This window comes from Pangasianodon hypophthalmus, chromosome 19, assembly GCF_027358585.1.
Source record: "Pangasianodon hypophthalmus isolate fPanHyp1 chromosome 19, fPanHyp1.pri, whole genome shotgun sequence".
NCBI lineage: Eukaryota > Metazoa > Chordata > Actinopteri > Siluriformes > Pangasiidae > Pangasianodon > Pangasianodon hypophthalmus.
In genome coordinates, this window is record NC_069728.1 from 5,911,039 (window position 1) to 5,928,735 (window position 17,697).

The 17,697-nt window shown below is 39.3% G+C and overlaps 1 protein-coding gene across 1 annotated transcript; it reads right to left on the reverse strand.

The window, feature by feature from the left end:
* Window positions 1–743: 743 nt before the first annotated feature.
* On the reverse strand, window positions 744–17,293 carry prkaa2 (protein kinase, AMP-activated, alpha 2 catalytic subunit). Its single transcript, XM_026944606.3, has 9 exons — window positions 17,158–17,293; window positions 13,828–13,969; window positions 9,373–9,466; window positions 8,118–8,262; window positions 6,903–6,990; window positions 5,310–5,534; window positions 3,780–4,263; window positions 3,018–3,144; window positions 744–1,996 (listed from the first exon to the last, which is right to left on the reverse strand). The coding sequence occupies exons 1-9, from the start codon at window positions 17,249–17,251 to the stop codon at window positions 1,755–1,757; spliced, it is 1,641 nt and encodes a 546-aa protein (XP_026800407.1). The 5' UTR covers window positions 17,252–17,293; the 3' UTR covers window positions 744–1,754.
* Window positions 17,294–17,697: the final 404 nt, after the last annotated feature.

Genomic DNA, 17,697 nt, shown 5'->3' on the forward strand with positions numbered 1-17,697 from the left:
TGTTTAAAGAAAGTTAGCCAACAGAACAAAACTTGTAGTTTTCAGAACTATATAAATTAGGAAATGTGCAAATTTGACCATGTGAAGGGTTTTTGCAGGCTGCCACACATATTTTAATTATTTCTCAATAATTATTTTTAAAAATAATGTATACATAAATAAGAATTTTTTGATGTTTGGTAAACAAAAAAACAAAACAATTCTTGGTATTTTTGCAATAATTTAAGAAACGCTCATGCTCTGGTTCTGAAACCGAGACATTTTTCAATCATCTTCCTGAATTCCCCAAGTCCTCTTTCTGAAGTCATTGGATCAGCAGTGATCAAAGCCCCTGGTAGAACACTATGCTAGCAGGGGCTCTGAACATTCCAGTGCTTAGGGGAACGAGATACACACGTCTAATAGATCTGCACACACAAGTATGCATTCACAAAATATCTTGAAGCATAAATCATCAGAAACAATATATGTTGCTTTTAAGGCATCAGAGGAAGCTTTGAATGGTTTTAACTCCTAAATGCTCATGGCTTTATTAATGTCACCAAATACACCCCATCTCACGTTCCATACAGTATCGCATATCTATAAAAAATAAAAATGCAGCAAAACATTCTTCTGTTGCTTGTTCTATGTTTTATATCACTTCCCTTGTCATTTTTATATCACACTCTTTGTCTTTCTTTTTCTCTCTACATCTAAATGTCTCTCCCATCAATTTCTCTCTCTATCCCACTTTCCAGATCTAAGTCTCTCTTCCACTATTCTTCTTTTGGCCTCTCTGTCTTGTTCTCTCTTTCCCTGTCCCTTCCTCATGCTCTAAATCTCGCTCTGTGCCAGAGTTCAGGCCCTGGATGTGCCTCTACATTTTCTCCTTGATCAAGGCCAGTATGAGGTGCTGAGCACAGCACTCAATCACTCTCTCGCATTTTCTCTTCAGCTTCTGCTTGTGGTGCTGTGTTGAGTTATCCGAGTCTGACTGAAAATTCCATTAATTTACGAGTTAACAGCACAAATCCATCCAGCATCTAAAAGAAAAGGCACTGCGCTAAAGGAAACCATCTATATTTACTTACAGATGGAAAATCCTAGGAGTTGCACACTTGCTTCTGCTACTTGAGCTCGAAGCAAAGCAACAGCAGCACTCGTGTTGTGCTCTACGACATCGGTGGTGTGTATTTGCTGACGTGCTTGTTAGGCTCTCAGTGCTCAAACTGCCTTTTCACAACACGCCATTGTTCAGAATACCTGCAATTAATTCATCACTCAACTAATAAGTACTTAAATAAAGTAACTAAATACCATAAAATGTCTCTAAAAAATAAATAATCTAATATATAATAAATGTATAATCATCCTCTCTTTGAATGTATATAAACTTAATTTTTGGTATGTCATTGCAATCAACCAGCAACTCAGCTACTAAAGTGATTGATAAGAGAATATAAATAGATTATATTATCAAAATGTTATGTATATAAAAACAAAATGGATGAAGCGCTCTGAAACCTGGAAAGGCCCCAGAATGCCGTACTGCTTCAATGAACTGAACAGTCAGTATAGCAGCGAGCATCACGTCTATACTCATGTCTAACTGTCGGTGTGAGAATTGTAATTTGTAGCTGAATCTACAGAGGTCATGTGATTAACCCTCTAACGTATCTACAGATTCCTGTCACTGTGCGTAAATGGGTGGGTTGGTGAATGTGTGAGTGTGTGTGTGTGTGTGTGTGTGTGTGTGTGTGTGTGTGTGAGTTTCAGCGTGCCAGTGTGGTGATGAGACTGGCGCACATCTCAAAGAAGTCCATGGTATGGCTGCCCTGTCGTGCTGCCAGCATGGGCATGTTGCCTGGCAGAGAGCATGGCAGTGAGCTGCTGAGCGGTGGTATATCCATAGCGACGGTTGCCGAGTCGATGCTGAGACGGGGCCGGTGAAGACCTGCAGCAGAGCCGGAGCGCTGAGGTGTGGACGAGCCAGATTTCTGCTCGATGATGTCGTCTGGAAAGCACAAACACTTTTTCTGAAAATTTCTGCCTAACACACTTGGGAATCACTTTGTACCGAGCCAGGGTCCCAAGCCTACTGAACAGGGATATGTGGGTGGAGCTACAAATAGTACCAGAGCATTGATTTGTCACGTACAATCACTACAGAATGGTTATGGGTCATGACCAGATATGGGAAGTAACCAAGTACAATTACTTGTTACTGTGCTTAAGTCTGGTTTTAAGTGTGTGTACACTCTTTCACCTAATACTTTTGACTTTCACATGCATTTCAAAAGAAAAATCTCCACTTTCTACTCATGACGTCATCACTACGTGACTTTATTTGACACCAGACAGCTTCAAGGAGTTGTTAAATTTCTAACAAATCTAAATTTTACAGATGTGACTGCAAGAATGAGACATAATATCCATCACTGTAATCGGTAATCTACCATCAGTAACTAACATAAGTGTGTGATTTGAGGCAGATATCTTTTTCTTTCTCTGAATCTTTCTTGTACTTTTACTTTCATACTTTCAGTATGTTTAAGAGTTTACATTTCTACTTTGAGTTGTGTTAACCTGAAATAGCTTTTATATCAGACAGTACATCAATGCTGATAACTTTCCATCAAGTAGAGTGGAAAACCTGGAAGGATCCTACTGGCTCAATGTGGACATCTGGAGTCAAATATATGAAACAGTGTCTCTCTCTTTTTGCCTTGTAATTAATTATTATTTAATTATTAAAACTGATCTGTATCTTTTTTATAGAAATTCTTGTATGAAGCTAAAACATACATCTAAATAAGGTTCAAACGCCAGGCGTTACTTTTGTTATGTTTAACGCCATATATTTTATTCCAGTGGTGAGACTCCTAACACTCATATTTAACGGTTGGTCTCTGTAAAGACTGTTTGAGAAATATAATCTTGTAAAATGGTATTCATATTTTATAACTTATGAAATACAAACAGTTTATGTTCAACTCACATGTTCAACTTAAACCAACACATCCATTGGCACATACCATCAATGCTTTTGAAATCCAGTAGATAACTGCGGTTGTCCACCTGATAGAGCTGCAGACTCATTTTCACAAAGTTTCCAGTCACTGGGTTCTTCCTGCGCACCCTCAGGTGATACGGGTTCACCACCTAAAATGGACAAGACATCAAAGATACACTCTTTAAGCATGCATATCCCTGTGAAAAAAAATATATATATATATATTACAGAGGATGTCCAACTGAAACTCTGTTTTTTTTTTTTTTTTCAGTTTTTCAACTGTGTAAAAGAATAACTTTAGAAAAAGTCACACCATTGTGCAAACCAATACATTTCAGTGTTGTAATTTGCTTCATCTTTGAAACTGTGGCACATTACAATTCAAATTTTAAGATAATCTCATATGCATGCAATTTCTATGCTTTCCCAAATGATTCCAAGTCTTCAAGAAGTGAGCAAAAGAAAATGCCACTCATTACATGTTTCTATTAACTAGTTGTGCAATTAGTCTGGGGATCAAACAACAAAACTGTGATCAAAATATCACCATCTTAACTCAAACTGCCATAAAGAAGCTGGAATACAAGCACTACATCATCATTTGCTCCAGTCTATTTCAGCATCCTTTACCACATCTTCTCTTTATACATGAAATTTTCTACCTTAACCAGGTACACGCTCTTTAAGCACCATTTCAGAAACACGGGTTTGTTTATCCACAAACAGGTAGCTGGAAATCCATTTAAGTGTGTCTCTATACAGCATGTACTTATTTGGCCCTCACCTTCCAGTCATACTCAAGCTGCTTCATGGCACGGTACACTTCAGCCATGATGTCGTAGGGTCTGCTCTGACTGCGGATACCAAGATGCCACTTAGCCTTTTTCACTGCCAGAGGTTTGGGTTTGGTGGTGTTCAGGGCGTCCAGTGGGCACCGGGCCTTGGGGCTGTCTGCCAGCAGTGGGGGCATCCTCTCAGGGTGTGGCTTGATGCTCTCGTCGATGAAGGAGCCAGCGGGTGGGCTGGAGGCCAGGTAGAACTCACTGGCCTGGTTCATGATACGACGGTTGTCGATGATGAGGTGGTAGGCGACAGCCAGCTGGTCCTGCGGGTCACCGCTGTACAGGCTGCTGAGCACCTCGGCCTCAGCACACTCAAACTTCTCACAAACGTCCCGCACAGCTTCCTCATCGACCGCAGCACTGTCATATGAAGCGTCCTCTGGGAAGAGGTAGCCGGGCAGATCCTGCTTAAACCACTCATCTTCTCTGAGGGGACACAGCCACACAACCACCGTTGGACACATCATCTTGCTGACTTGCACTATACGACTAAAAGTATGTGGACACCTGACCATCACAATTTTGTGTGGCTGCCACAAATCTGGATGCAAGAAATTATCTAGAATGTCTTTGTATGCTGTAGCATTACAGTGGAGCTAAGAGGCCTAAACCTGTTCCAGCATGACAATGCCCCTGTGCACAAAGCGAGCTCCATAAATACATGGTTTGCCAAGATTGGTGTTGAAGAAATCGAGTGTCCTTCACAGAGCCCTGGCCTCAACCCCACTGAACATCTTTGGGATGCAGTGGAACACCGACTGCACCCCAGACCTCCTCACCCAACATCAGCCTGATCTCACTAATGCTCTTGTGGCTGAATGAACACAAATCCCCACAGCCACGCTCCAAAATCTAGTGGAAAGCCTTCCCAGAAGAGTGGAGCTTATTATAACAGCAGAGGGGGACTAAATCTGGCCCGGGATGTTCAAGAAGAACATACGGCTGTGATGATCAGGTGTCCACAAACTTTTGGTCTTATACTGCAAGTAGAAATACTTATTGTACTTCAGTATGTTTTAGGAATACTTGAGTACAAATTTGCTTAATTAAAGTTTAAAAGCATAAAGCTATTTTTACTACAACAAATTTCTCCAGATACCTTCCACTTACTGGAATATTCCAGCTTTTTGATAAAGCATGTAAAGCAAAATAAAAATATCCTTATTCACTTTCTCTATTTTTGATACCCAAGTACTTCTGATACTTAACTACACATAATATTCACGACTTTAAAACTTCAACTCAAGCAGTTTTCTTATGGGTAACTTTCGGCGAAATTATTTCCTAGTAAGATTCATAGTACATTTACTGTTACATAACTATTGTGTACTTTATACAACACTGGGAAAGGTTAGGACTTACTTGCTTATGTTTATATAAGTTGTGCTTAAGTCGTGTGGGGTTTTTAGATTGCTATTTAAAAACCTGTTGTTTCTTGATGTCTTGAGGCATCAGAGTTTTGAGTGTCTAACCTGATGTCTTTGATTGTGGCCCTCTTCAGAGGGTCCACCTGGAGCATGAGCATCAGCAGGCTGGCCACAGAGCGATTAAGGTACTCAGGGATGTAGAAGACTCCTCCACGGATCTTCTTGAAAAGAGTGGGTACATGCTCATCATCGAAGGGCAAAGTCCCACAAAGCAGAGCATAGAGGATCACACCGCAGCTCCAGATATCCACCTCCGGACCTGCATACAGTCTTTCAGGAACCACACAATACACAGATAAAGTGTGTTTGTGAGAACAAAATCAACCCCTGTTCTGTTTGTTCCACTTTCCAGTGTTAAAAAAACATGATGTTAGTCACTGGCCAGATCCCTTCTATCTCTGTTTTGCATTCTGAACATGCACTTGAGTGCATTATTCTTGTGCAATATCAGCTTGAGTGAGGCACAGTATTAAGTCAAGTACCACCGTCTATTACTTTAATTTAACCACAATATGTCATGCTGAAATTTATGTTTTGGGCCATTTCAGGCCAATATTACATATACTGTATAAATATGACACTATTAATTAATTATTAGTTTGTCCGAAATTTTTTTCCCGCATGGTGGACAATGGAATAGACAGCATCTTAATTGGAGACACTTCTTATGTTGATTTATAACAATTAGGTAAGCTGTAGGTGTAGCAGGTGAGTGCTTGGTCATTATTATTTTATAGATTTGACTAAAATTGCCAATTAAATATGTGATAAAATAACCTACATCCCACATAAACATCAAGTTTTCATGACCTCAATCTTGTATCTTGTGGCTTTATTAAATTGTGTGCACAGTTAACACAGTTAAATGCTGACGAATAATGAGGTTGAAAGCTATATTGTAAAATTAAACCAAATTTGGAGTGATTAATGTGATAAAGAAAATTAAGACAAGTTCTTGTGATTAAAGGTGGTGGTCTAGATGCTATGGAAAAAAAATTCAGATGCTTCTTGTCAGGAAAAATCTGGCAACCGGAGAGGCATGAACTACATGTACACTACATGCAGATTTGCACAATATGAATAGGGTGATCAGAAAATCAATAACTTGATATGCAGAAAATCAGCTTAAGCAGCTGCATAAACTGGCTCTGAATACGAGTAACCTTCCCTGAGTCAAAGTTTACAACTCTGAAGTAAAATTAAGATTAACCCACCTTAACTGTATCACTTAATGATAATGCTTTGTTCTTAGATGCTTTGGGAAACTGAAATGTTTCAATATTCAGACTAAATTTGGCCTGTGAATGATCTAGACTGCTGAATCACACGTTTAGTCAGTGCACTTGTAGCCATTGTAAAAATAAACATGACACCACATCACATTTTGATGAATGTCATATGAAAGCATGACTAAGTACAGAAACACATGCAGTTACAACCATTTATCATTTTATTTTTTATTATACGTCACGTAAGAAGTCGTCAGGCAGTCAGTCTTTCATTTAAAAATGCACGGGTACAATCAACCATGTAGGCTACATATCTGGCAACAAGCGGTTATATGTAAAGCAAAAGTGGCATCACAGTCGGTTTGTCTTACAAATTAAGAATATGAGATCAGAGGTAATGACTTCATACCTTCCAGAGATGACCTCTGGAGCGGCGTAGTTTGGTGAACCACAGCTTGTTCTCAAGAACTCCCCATCTGACATCATGTTTGACAGGCCTAAAACAAAACATGAGACAACCACACTTGACATCAAATATAGAGTATATAGAATATATACCATATTAAAGCTCAAGAGCTGTTCCTTTTAGAGACTCAAAATGCAATAGAACAACTGCAGTATATTACATATAGCTGCCCTGAAACAAATCACTAGAAATGGATAGATATTATAGTGCCATCTTTTAAAGAATGGCAAACTTACACTGAGAGAAATAAAAATGGATTGAATAACATATAAAATAAATGGCCTAGAAGCAGAATTCCAAAAAATATGGAATAATTAATGGACAAACTTGCAAAACAAGAAGAGTTAAAAAGCAGGTTGAGTTTCTCTCCACATTCACCTATGTACTCCCTTTCTTTCTTTCTTTCTTTCTTTCTTTCTTTCTTTCTTTCTTCTTCTATTATTTTTAATTTCTGTAATGATCTTAATATGGGTATACAGTTACTTTTTGGCAAAACTGCATAAAGATACAGTATGTGTGAATTGTAAATGCACAAGTTGCAATAAAATAATAGAAAAAATCTGTTCCATTTGACTGGTATAAAGTTTCAAGTCTAATACGGTCGAATGCAAAGTACAACTAATTGGGTTCAGAGGTCAACAAAAGGAAAAACACTCTCTTTCCAAGCCAGTGGCAGGTAAGTAGAATATGCTTTTAAAATGCTGACGTAAAGTCCAGGACTAGCTCAGGTGTGTAAAAATTATAATATACTACCCATAATCAAAGCAGGACATTATACACGGTACACCCATATTAAAAAATGAGGACCATCAAGAGGGAGATGAAGGTGATAGAGGTCAAACAGAGGTCAAACTTTCTGGAAAACAAAGTAACAGTAAAAGGAAACCTTTCTTTCTTGTAGTTACTTCTTATGATCGGAAAAGGCACAGATAGATAAATAACATCCTACAGATTTTCTGCAGCCTTTTGTTATAATTCATGCTTCTAAGAATTGCTTTTCCCTAATAGTTGTCATTATTGCCTTTTCTAAAAAGGTAAATCCGATCTCAATCTGACATCATCTTTCCTAGATGACCAAACAACCTGCTTAATAGACTAACTGCCAGAGAAGATGTCAAAACAGCCTGTTGCTTAGCAACTCTGTCTGTCCCTGTGTACCGAAGTCAGCAATCTTGGCGTTCATGTTGCCGTCCAGAAGGACGTTCTCAGGTTTCAAGTCTCTGTGCACCACCATGTGTCTGTGGCAGTAGTCCACTGCAGAGATGATCTGCTGGAACAAACGTCGTGCTTCGTTGTCCTCTACCTGCTCAGAGAGAGAGAGAGTGACGATGAAGAATTATTTGCATGAACACTTACACATTCACACTACTACGTAGAGGTCCATCACCATTACATGGTGTGGTCAGGGTGGAAAGATGAGTGCTGTTAATTCAAGCATTATAAACATTATAAGAGGATGAAATACGTTCAGTGGACGATGGAAATTATTGCTTTGGCCACACTGGGAAAGCAGTTTCATTTTATCATCCAAATGATAAATTCATGAGCTAGCCCACCAGGCAAACAAAAGCCCCAGTAACCTGATCTGACGGGGTTAAAAAGTAGTAGCTAATATAATGTAATAACACATTTAAGTACGCACTTAATGTAGCTAAGTGCATTAATACAGACTAAGAGAAATGAACGATTATATGAATTCCTGGGGAGGGGACAACTGCGTAGCCACTGTATATCCTGATAAAGTTTCTGATGTAGCATATTGTTTTTGTACGTAGTGAGGTGTGTCATGGCCATGAAGCACATTACATTTCAAACATCCCAAAGTCAATAGGAAGAAGGGTTTTGCTTCTTTCTCTAGTTGTTGAACCTGGTTTGCCGGGCAACTGAATAAAAAAAACCTAATAGCCTGGACATGAAATCTGCTTGTCCCAGGTGCTTAGGCTAGTGATTTCCCACCCCTGATCAATTGCACAACAAATTAGCACAATGTAAGTATCTGATTATAACAGAACACACAGTCTGCCCCAGTCCATAAAGAGTTACCTTGCAATTATAAGGTAAAGCAGGGCTCAGTGGTTAAGCCGAAATGTTTGAGTTACAAATCAGGACTATATCATTTTACTATTATTTATGATTCATATGATTGAAATGCATTATGTGTATGCTTGTCAGAAAAACTATAAAGTACACTTTACCTTTAATAGCCACTCATTGGCCATTTCCTTATAGTCTACCATTGAGATGCAGTGATTTTGCAGTTACTGACAGTAGCCCATTTGTTGCTATTCACAATCTGAGAGCATCTACATGGCAGATGAACCTGATAAAATGTCCTGTAAGTGTAACTAAGGTAAGTGTACCTAATAAAGAGACAGTGAAACACACTTTAGAGAGCATAATGTGGGCCTCTTACCCTTCCATGCTTACAGATATAGTCAAAGAGCTCCCCTCCAGATACATACTCCATCACCATGAAGAAGTCTGTGGGAGTACTGATCACCTGATACCTGCAACACACACACACACACACACACACACACAGAGGTCCATTATGCTACTTTTAATTACAGTGATATTTCAATGTACTTTTTACAGTAGACATAGTGCTGTGCAAAGACTGAATGTGTAAATATTGTTTCAGTTAAGATCGCTATATTTACTGTAGTTGCTTGCAGTAATGCAAAAGAGCTTCAATAAGTACTGAGACTCACTCTACAATATTCATGAGTGGTGGCATAAATTCATGTTTAATCTACATATATTGTGCTGTATTTTTGTGAGCGTTGTTTATGTAGTTGCCCCATAATCATGAAATTGTGTTTGAAGAACAAAAAAACGGTGGCCTGCCAAAACACATTACTACATAACACTTGACAGAAAAATCAGAAAATGCAAAAACAAAACCAAAACAAAACACAGGAGCAAATTTAGAAACATGACAGCAAAACCAAAAACACAACAGCATGACCTCAAAATGGAAAGGTCCTTATTGAACATCACATGCTTGTTGCTGGTTGGAGATGCCATAGGACTATCACAACAATAAAGAATTGCATGTTTTCTGTCTGTTATCTAATTGGCCCAATGAAAACGATTTATGTCATCATGGTGAGGACTAATTGTTTATTCTGAATAATGCAGCTTCCTTTAGGCGGGGTTCCGGCATTCGCATACTCATATTACTGCTGTTAAAGGTAAAAAGGTAATTTTGTTTGGTTTTCTGATTTTTTTCGGTTGTGTTTTTGGTTTGTTAATGTGTTTTGCACTTATCTGTAAGTCACCCTGGATAAAATTGTTTGACAAAGTGCAATATATGTAAATGTATTTGGAACTTTTTGTGAAAAAATACACAAAATTGGTGTAAATAGGGATTCTAATACACAATGGGCCTCAGTTATCAAGCTGGATACGATAGGATCTGTGCATAAATCGTTCGTACGAGTACGAGAAATATGGTATTCATGCAAATCCAGTAAATTTAGAAAAATGTTTGTAATCTACTTGTGCCCCCGTGTGTGTGTAAATTTACGCATAAAGAAACTAATTTAAATTTGGACTTGATTGACTTCCAATCATATAATTTGCATGGATTACTACACTTTCATATATGGATTATACTGCTGAGTTTAAATGTTTATTTTAATTATGTTTACAGCATTTAGCTGTCCAGAATATTATTTAAGTGCGACATATGTAATTGCTTTGGAGTCTCTATCAAAAACACATCCTCGTGCTAGCTCACTAAGACAGGGACTAAAAATACTGTCAAGAACATTTTGTGAAAACCAGTTGCTTTATATTATTGGCATTAATTAAGGAATATTAATGAGGAAAATGAGGCAACACAAACACATAAATTAAGATAAATAAAACAAATCATTCAATTATGACAAAAGAAATGGTGCTTTATTAACGGAGAATGAGCCGGTCTATCTGTGCATAGCTGTATGCTGTAAACAAACGCCTCAGCTTACGGAAGTTTTAGGGCTTGCTTATTATTACAAATATTATATATTATTAAATATTTTTATTGGCATAGAAGTGAGTCAAAATAATTTCCACTTCTGCATTTCAGCCTTAACTCTGAGTGTTCATTTCATGTTCCCAGATGTCAGTGCATTTTAACTTTTATGGAGTTTTGTGGGCGTCACTACATGCAAATGAGACTGTTACGGTTTTCTAACAGGAAAAATCTTTGCCTTGATAGCAGCTGAGATCATCGCTGTCATGGTGAGAGTAAATGGCAGCGTTGCCTGTTGCTGTATGCACACTGAGAAGCCATGCAGAGTTAAAGGTCAAACTGCGTATTTAACGGACATCACAGCCAATGAGATCTGACACGAACCTTTTCAGAATGAAGCTATCAATAACACATGTAGCGCTCTGTATTCATTGTGCTATCTCCTATGGCTTTCACACGCTCGTCTTTGATAACGCCTCCCCTAGAGGGACAGTGAGACTCCCGCCGCAGCTCGGAACACACGCCGTCTCCATGTGAAGCATGATGGCTGAGCTCTAGCTCTCGTTTTATCAAGCTGCTGTCTCCTCTTACTCATTGCAAGCTTTCTAGTGTTTTGATGACAGGAGACAGCCTTTTTCACTGCAGGGGAAACTGTATGAAAGCCTCTTTCAGATCTGCTCAGCTCAGCAGAATGGTAAAGGAAGAAAAATACAGCTGAAGAGGTGCTGGAGTGGATATATAGAAACTGTTGGGATAACGGAAAACCTAAGGGGCTTTTACAACCTAGAGGCTGGTTGTATGCGATCTACACTGATCAGTTATAGATATTATTAATTAATTATCTATTGTTAATTGTCTCATTGACATGGTATAGCAGAGATATACCATTGTCACGGTATATCTGTACTGTACAGAATTACTTATGGATTAATATGTAATATTATATTGTAGGGCTGTACTGATACAGCATATCATATTCTACCATTTGATACTAGGCTCTCGATTCCATACTTCTGCATGTCAAACAATACATTCAACAGACTGCATAATAAAGTAGGCTATTCATCATACAATATCACTTACATTACGTGAGGTGTTACATGCCACCTAAGCATACTAGCATATTAGCTCAGGAAAAGCACCAACGGTCACGGTAAACAGCAAGCAGGACCTGGAAGATACCCCCAAATCTATAATGGCTTCTCGGTGAGTTATCACACTGATGGTCTATGAGCAGTGTGTTGAGTACAAGTACAATACATCGACGCTAATATCACAAACATGTCGAAAGCATGAAGCCAGATACACACACACATACAAACATGACTGTTGATTCACAGAGAGATACACACAGACAATCTAAAGAAATCACCGCAGCGACTTGGAAGACACTAGTGGAGAATGTAGTATTATAAAACAGAGAGATGTGTGACTCTGACAGCACAACAAGCAAACAGCAGCATGGGAAAGCCTTGTGCTTCAGACACACCGCCCAGAGTCACACCAGTGAAAGCTTAGCCATGTTTAGCTTTGGTTAGATTCGAATGCACAGCTTTTGTTTTGTTATATGCTACTAAGAGTTGAAATAGATCATCATTATGAAGTTATTGTACCTTTATAATGTTGAATGTTTTAATAAATTGAATGTGGAAAACTAAGGCACACATTCACACAATGCTTATTTTTGCTGCATCGAAAATGTGTCATATCGAGACACCACCATATCGTATCTTATTGAATTTCAATTTTGTTTATCTTTTCACCCCGATTATATTGGTATAAATATTCTGTGAATTTACATATAGACTGGAACTAATTGAACTGCTGTATAGAGTGTAAACATTACTAAAATTTCCATACAACACAAAATGGCAAATATAACCTATATTTTAGGCAGCTCAGTGGCACAGCAGGTATCGCTGCCACCTCACAGCTCCAGGGTTCGACTTGTCTGTGTTTAGTTTCTGTGCATGTGTGGGTTTTCTCCTGGTTCTCTGGTTTCCTTCCACCTCCAAAATCATGACAGTATGTGGACTGGCTATGGTAACTTGCCTCTAAGCATGCATGAGTGTGTGAATGTGGTGCCCTGATGTCCCATTCAGAGTGTGTCTCTGCCTCATGTCCAGTGTTCCCAGTACAGGTTTTGGACTCACCACGGCCCTGATCAGGATAGAGTGATTACTGGAGATTTACTCAAACCTGTTACCTGTTAATTTATTCACCCTTGTGAAATATCTGAAATATTCTACAAATCTGAACAGGAAGTTGCATCATCACCCGAATTTCCTGAAGAACACAGTCATTGGCTACGCTTACATGCACATCAATATTCCGATATTAATCGGAATTTGGCAATATTCTAATTTGTCATGTAAAAGCCGCAATCCGATTGCTCGATTCAAATTAAGAGAATATTCTGATTCCCCAAATTCCAAATCCTACTTCTGGAATATGCCTGTTTTAATCGGAAGTTTGTTGCATGTAAACACCTTACTCAGAAAATCCAGAGAAAGGAGATATATGCACATGCTCAGTCCGCAAGGAATTGTGGGTGCTAACAGATGCTTTGCTGTAGGCTAGGTATTTAGGAATGGCAACTCAGCATACTTACAAAAATGAGTTTGTTACCTGAAATGGGTTATTTGTTCATTTTCTGAATGGCTAAATGAATGTTTTCTTTGATTCACTGTTGAAACATTATTTAAATTATTTCAATAATAGTGTTGAAGGTTTAATAGAATCCCAGTTATGATAATATGGAACAGTAACAGATTGTGGGTGCAAACAAAATAATAAAATAAATTAATACATTCTCATGAAATAAAATTGGCTAGTGCACATGAGCCCAAGTAGAACCGCTCTTCTCAGGCTCGGCTTGTAAGTGTGTGTGCGTACTGTTCCACTCACAGCTTGATGATGTGTGGATGCCGGAACAGCTTGAGGTTCTGGATTTCTCGTTTGATTTTGCCGACCACATCTAGACTGCGAATCTTCTGCCTGTTCAGGATCTTAACAGCAACCTTATGCCCTGTTAGCTGGTGCTCTCCGACTGTTAGGCAAAACGAACACACACCAGTGCACAAATGAAATCTCAGCTGCAACACCACCACCAACAGTTTCCTCAAACACAGCTGGTGAAAGATCGGTTTGAATTTAAAGAAATCACACTACAGGACCAGAGGTCCTTTAAGCTTCTAACAAAACAATGGGAAACAAGGTTTCATTGTTTCAGTGTTAAGCATCTGATTCCCTGACTTTGCAAAGACAAACATGGTGTGATTGACCTGAAAGTGAACAAGCAAATGCAAGGCGTGACAGTATCATTACTTGGCAAAATAATATTCCTCTGAATTTGCTTGCTTGGCTTCCTAAAAAAAAACACGATGTTCAGTGAAACCACACAGGCATGTATGGTATGATGATTATAATGCCACCTGTTTGGACACCAATTATTATTTTTAGAGCACGACAGTCTCATGGCACTGGTTGTGTAACAATGTTAAGCTTTCTTTATGGTAAAGTGTCTTCATAGCCTCTAGATTCTCTCCTGAATTATAGAAGCTTTGCTATAAGATGGAAGAAAGTTGTGCAGGAAGGTACCGTCTAAGCTCAACTCTGATCCAACTGCATTATATAAACACACACACACACACATATAAATATATATATATATATATATATATATATATATATATATATATATATATATATATATATAAGATTTATTCAACTTGTAACAAAGCAACAGTCACAATATTTGTTGACAACTTTCACGTGTAACATTATTTCTACATTTTGTGCCATCTTTCATCCCATTTTTTTTTAACATTTGTGATCTAGCTTTTCCTGCACTACAGTATACTTTATTTAAACATTTTGTGTAGAACCTTCAAAAGTGTTTCCTTATCATAAAGTGGTCAAAGAAGAATCCTTTTTAGAGACTAAGAAGCCTTAATTATCCAATGAACCTTCAAGGATGTCTTTTTTTTTCTAAGAGTGGAACCAGGGACCAATAAATTTTATACCTGATAGGATCTAGACATTAAGAAGAAAATTATTATTATTAATCATTTGGGATGCATTATTTCTACTGAAAAGATAATGTGTCCTAAACGAATATGAATACAGATCCAAAAAAATAGGCAGAGTATTCTTTTTTTCCCCAAGAAAAACTTCAGAATATGTGTGCGCCTCGGAACACAGAGGAAGAAAAAAAAAGGGGGGTTACTTTAAATCCGAATATGATAGCAGATATGAATATTTTGAGTACTAAACAGATACAAATACAGATAACACCCCTCGTATACACTATACGATCAAATGTTTATGGACACCTGACCATCAAACCCATATGTTTTCCTTCCCCAAACTGTTGCCACAAAGTCAGATGCACACACTTGTATAGAATGTCTTTGTATGCTGTAGCTTTACAGTTTCCCTTCACTGGAACTAAGAGGCCCAAACCTGTTCCAGCATGACGATGCCCCTGGGCACAACGAGAGCTCCATGAAGACATGGTGTGTGAAGGTTGGAGTGGAAGAACTCGAGTGTCCTGCACAGAGCCCTGATCTCAACCCCACTGAACACCTTTGGGTTGAACTGGAACACTGACTGAACCCCAGACCTCCTCACCAACATCAGTGTCTGATCTCACTAATGCTCTTGTAGCTGAATGAACACAGCCATGCTCCAAAATCTAAAGGAAAGCCTTTGCAGAAGAGTGGAGGTTACTATAAGAGCAAAAGGGGACTGAATCTGGAATGGGATGTTCAACAAGCACATATGGATGTGATGGTCAGGTGTCCAAAAACGTCTGGATTGCTCAGGTCCTGTGGCTCCTTGCCCATTAAAATGTGTAATTCTATTGATTTTTATGCGTATATGTTAAGAAATAATAATTATTATTATAATTAAAACAACCTCAGAATTACTCATTGTGGAAAAAAAACCCAATATTAAACTTCATTCGTTCTCAAACAGGCTTCATAACCTGTGAGGGGGCATGGCTCTACATTCTGTTGTTGTTATTGTTGTTGTTGTGGTGGGGGCGTGGCTACAACAACATCTCTAGCTGATTATTCTAGTTAAAAGACACTGACATTAAACTTAGTTTCTTTCAGCCATAATAAAGGCAACAAATATAAATGTCGCGGGGGAGGCTGGAGCCTGTGGAACCTATCCCGGGGAACTCGGGAGACAAGGCGGGGGACACCCCGGACGAGGTGCCACCCCATCGTAGGGCACAATTGCACACACACACACTGTGGACAATGTAGAAATGCCAGTCAGCCTACAACGCATGTCTCTGGACCGGGGGTAGGGGGAGGAAACCCCCTAAGAACAAGCAAGCTCTGCACACACAGGGCGGAGGAGGGATTCGAACCCAAACCCCAGAGGATCAAGGCAACAGTGCTAACCTCTAAGTCACTTTGCCCACCTACAAATGTAAAGGTAGAGAACAAATTCCTCCTCTACGACAGCAGGAGAGGAGAGCTGTGAGGCCAGGAGGCCACATGGGGGCGGTGGAAATCAGGACTGCACGACAGAGGGGAGGGTTTGGCTTGTTTTTTTTTAATCTAGATTCCAGTACTGCTTCCTCAAGGTCATGAAATACATAGTCTTAGGGCATAATGACAATGTGCTATATTCTACATTCTCTCTTATAGTTTACATGCAGAGGGAATGTAGAATATAGCACATTGTCATTATGCCCTAAGACTATGTATTTCAGTACAGTGTAAACAAACACTGATTGAGTGTAAACATGTCCATTGATCTTGATCAACAGGATCAGATTCTCAGAATGAGACTGCGAAAAACAGGCGCATGTAATTTAGAAAGCTCCGCCTCCCCTGGTGGTATTCCAGACCCTGGGTACAGGAGCAGACAGAAATAGTATAACCGAACAGTTAATACTGCAGTTACACGTAGCGCCAGATTTACTGTACCAATGGCAAGCATTCAGGATCAGAAAGCAGGAATGTTCAAGCTAATGTAACCCCAACCGTTTCCAGACAGTGCCAGTGAAATGTCATGCTGAAGTGCGGGCAGAAACGCGACAGCTTACGCAAACGTTCCGCGTGGAAAAAGCGCGTCTGGTGCGCAACCTGCGCTGCGTGATTTGCGTAAATTCACTGACCGCCGGCAAGTTGAACGCTAACGGACCACGAAAACAAACGGTTAACGCTTATTCCCCTTCAGCGTCAACAAAACCACAGAAAAGCCACATGACTTAACTCTTCACTTTGCCAAACGTGCCGACTCCGAGCGTGTCTCCGAGGATGTAGTGTCCTATCTTGACCCTGCCTTCGTGTTTCTGCTTCTCGGCCATTTTACTATCCGTGCTCCGTTCGCTCCGTTTAGCCGGAGAGGAGGAAAGGGGCGGGGCTGGAGTGCATGAAGGGGCGGGGCTCGACCAAGTGCAGGCGCGATTCCAGCTCTTAGGGTTAGGACTGATCTCAGATCAGCTTGTCCGCTGTAAAGTGAAACCCGCGCTCCGGTGAGGCTGTTCTCGGGTCAGTGCTTCCAGGCGTGTGGAAAAAGGGGGCGGGGCACTGCATGGCAACAATACATTACCACTTTTTGGAGCAACACGTGTTAGAATAAATAAGCAAATAAGGGGTAAGATGAGCGCATTTATCTGAGGACTTAAATTTCTATAATTGTAGGTTAATAACATGAATGTATGACTGTTGGGATAGCAGGTATTGATATTTTTATTACATTATTATATTATACATCATTTATTACATATATATTTAAATAAATAATGGCAAT

Excerpts from the sequence above, each read along its gene's own strand:
- prkaa2 (XM_026944606.3), bottom strand. The coding sequence starts at position 17,251 with ATGGCCGAGAAGCAGAAACACGAAGGCAGGGTCAAGATAGGACACTAC. Across the intron at positions 9,467-13,827 it reads CATCCACACATCATCAAGCT|GTATCAGGTGATCAGTACTC; the intron begins GTGAGTGGAACA and ends TGTGTGTTGCAG. Across the intron at positions 3,145-3,779 it reads AGCTTGAGTATGACTGGAAG|GTGGTGAACCCGTATCACCT; the intron begins GTGAGGGCCAAA and ends TGTCCATTTTAG.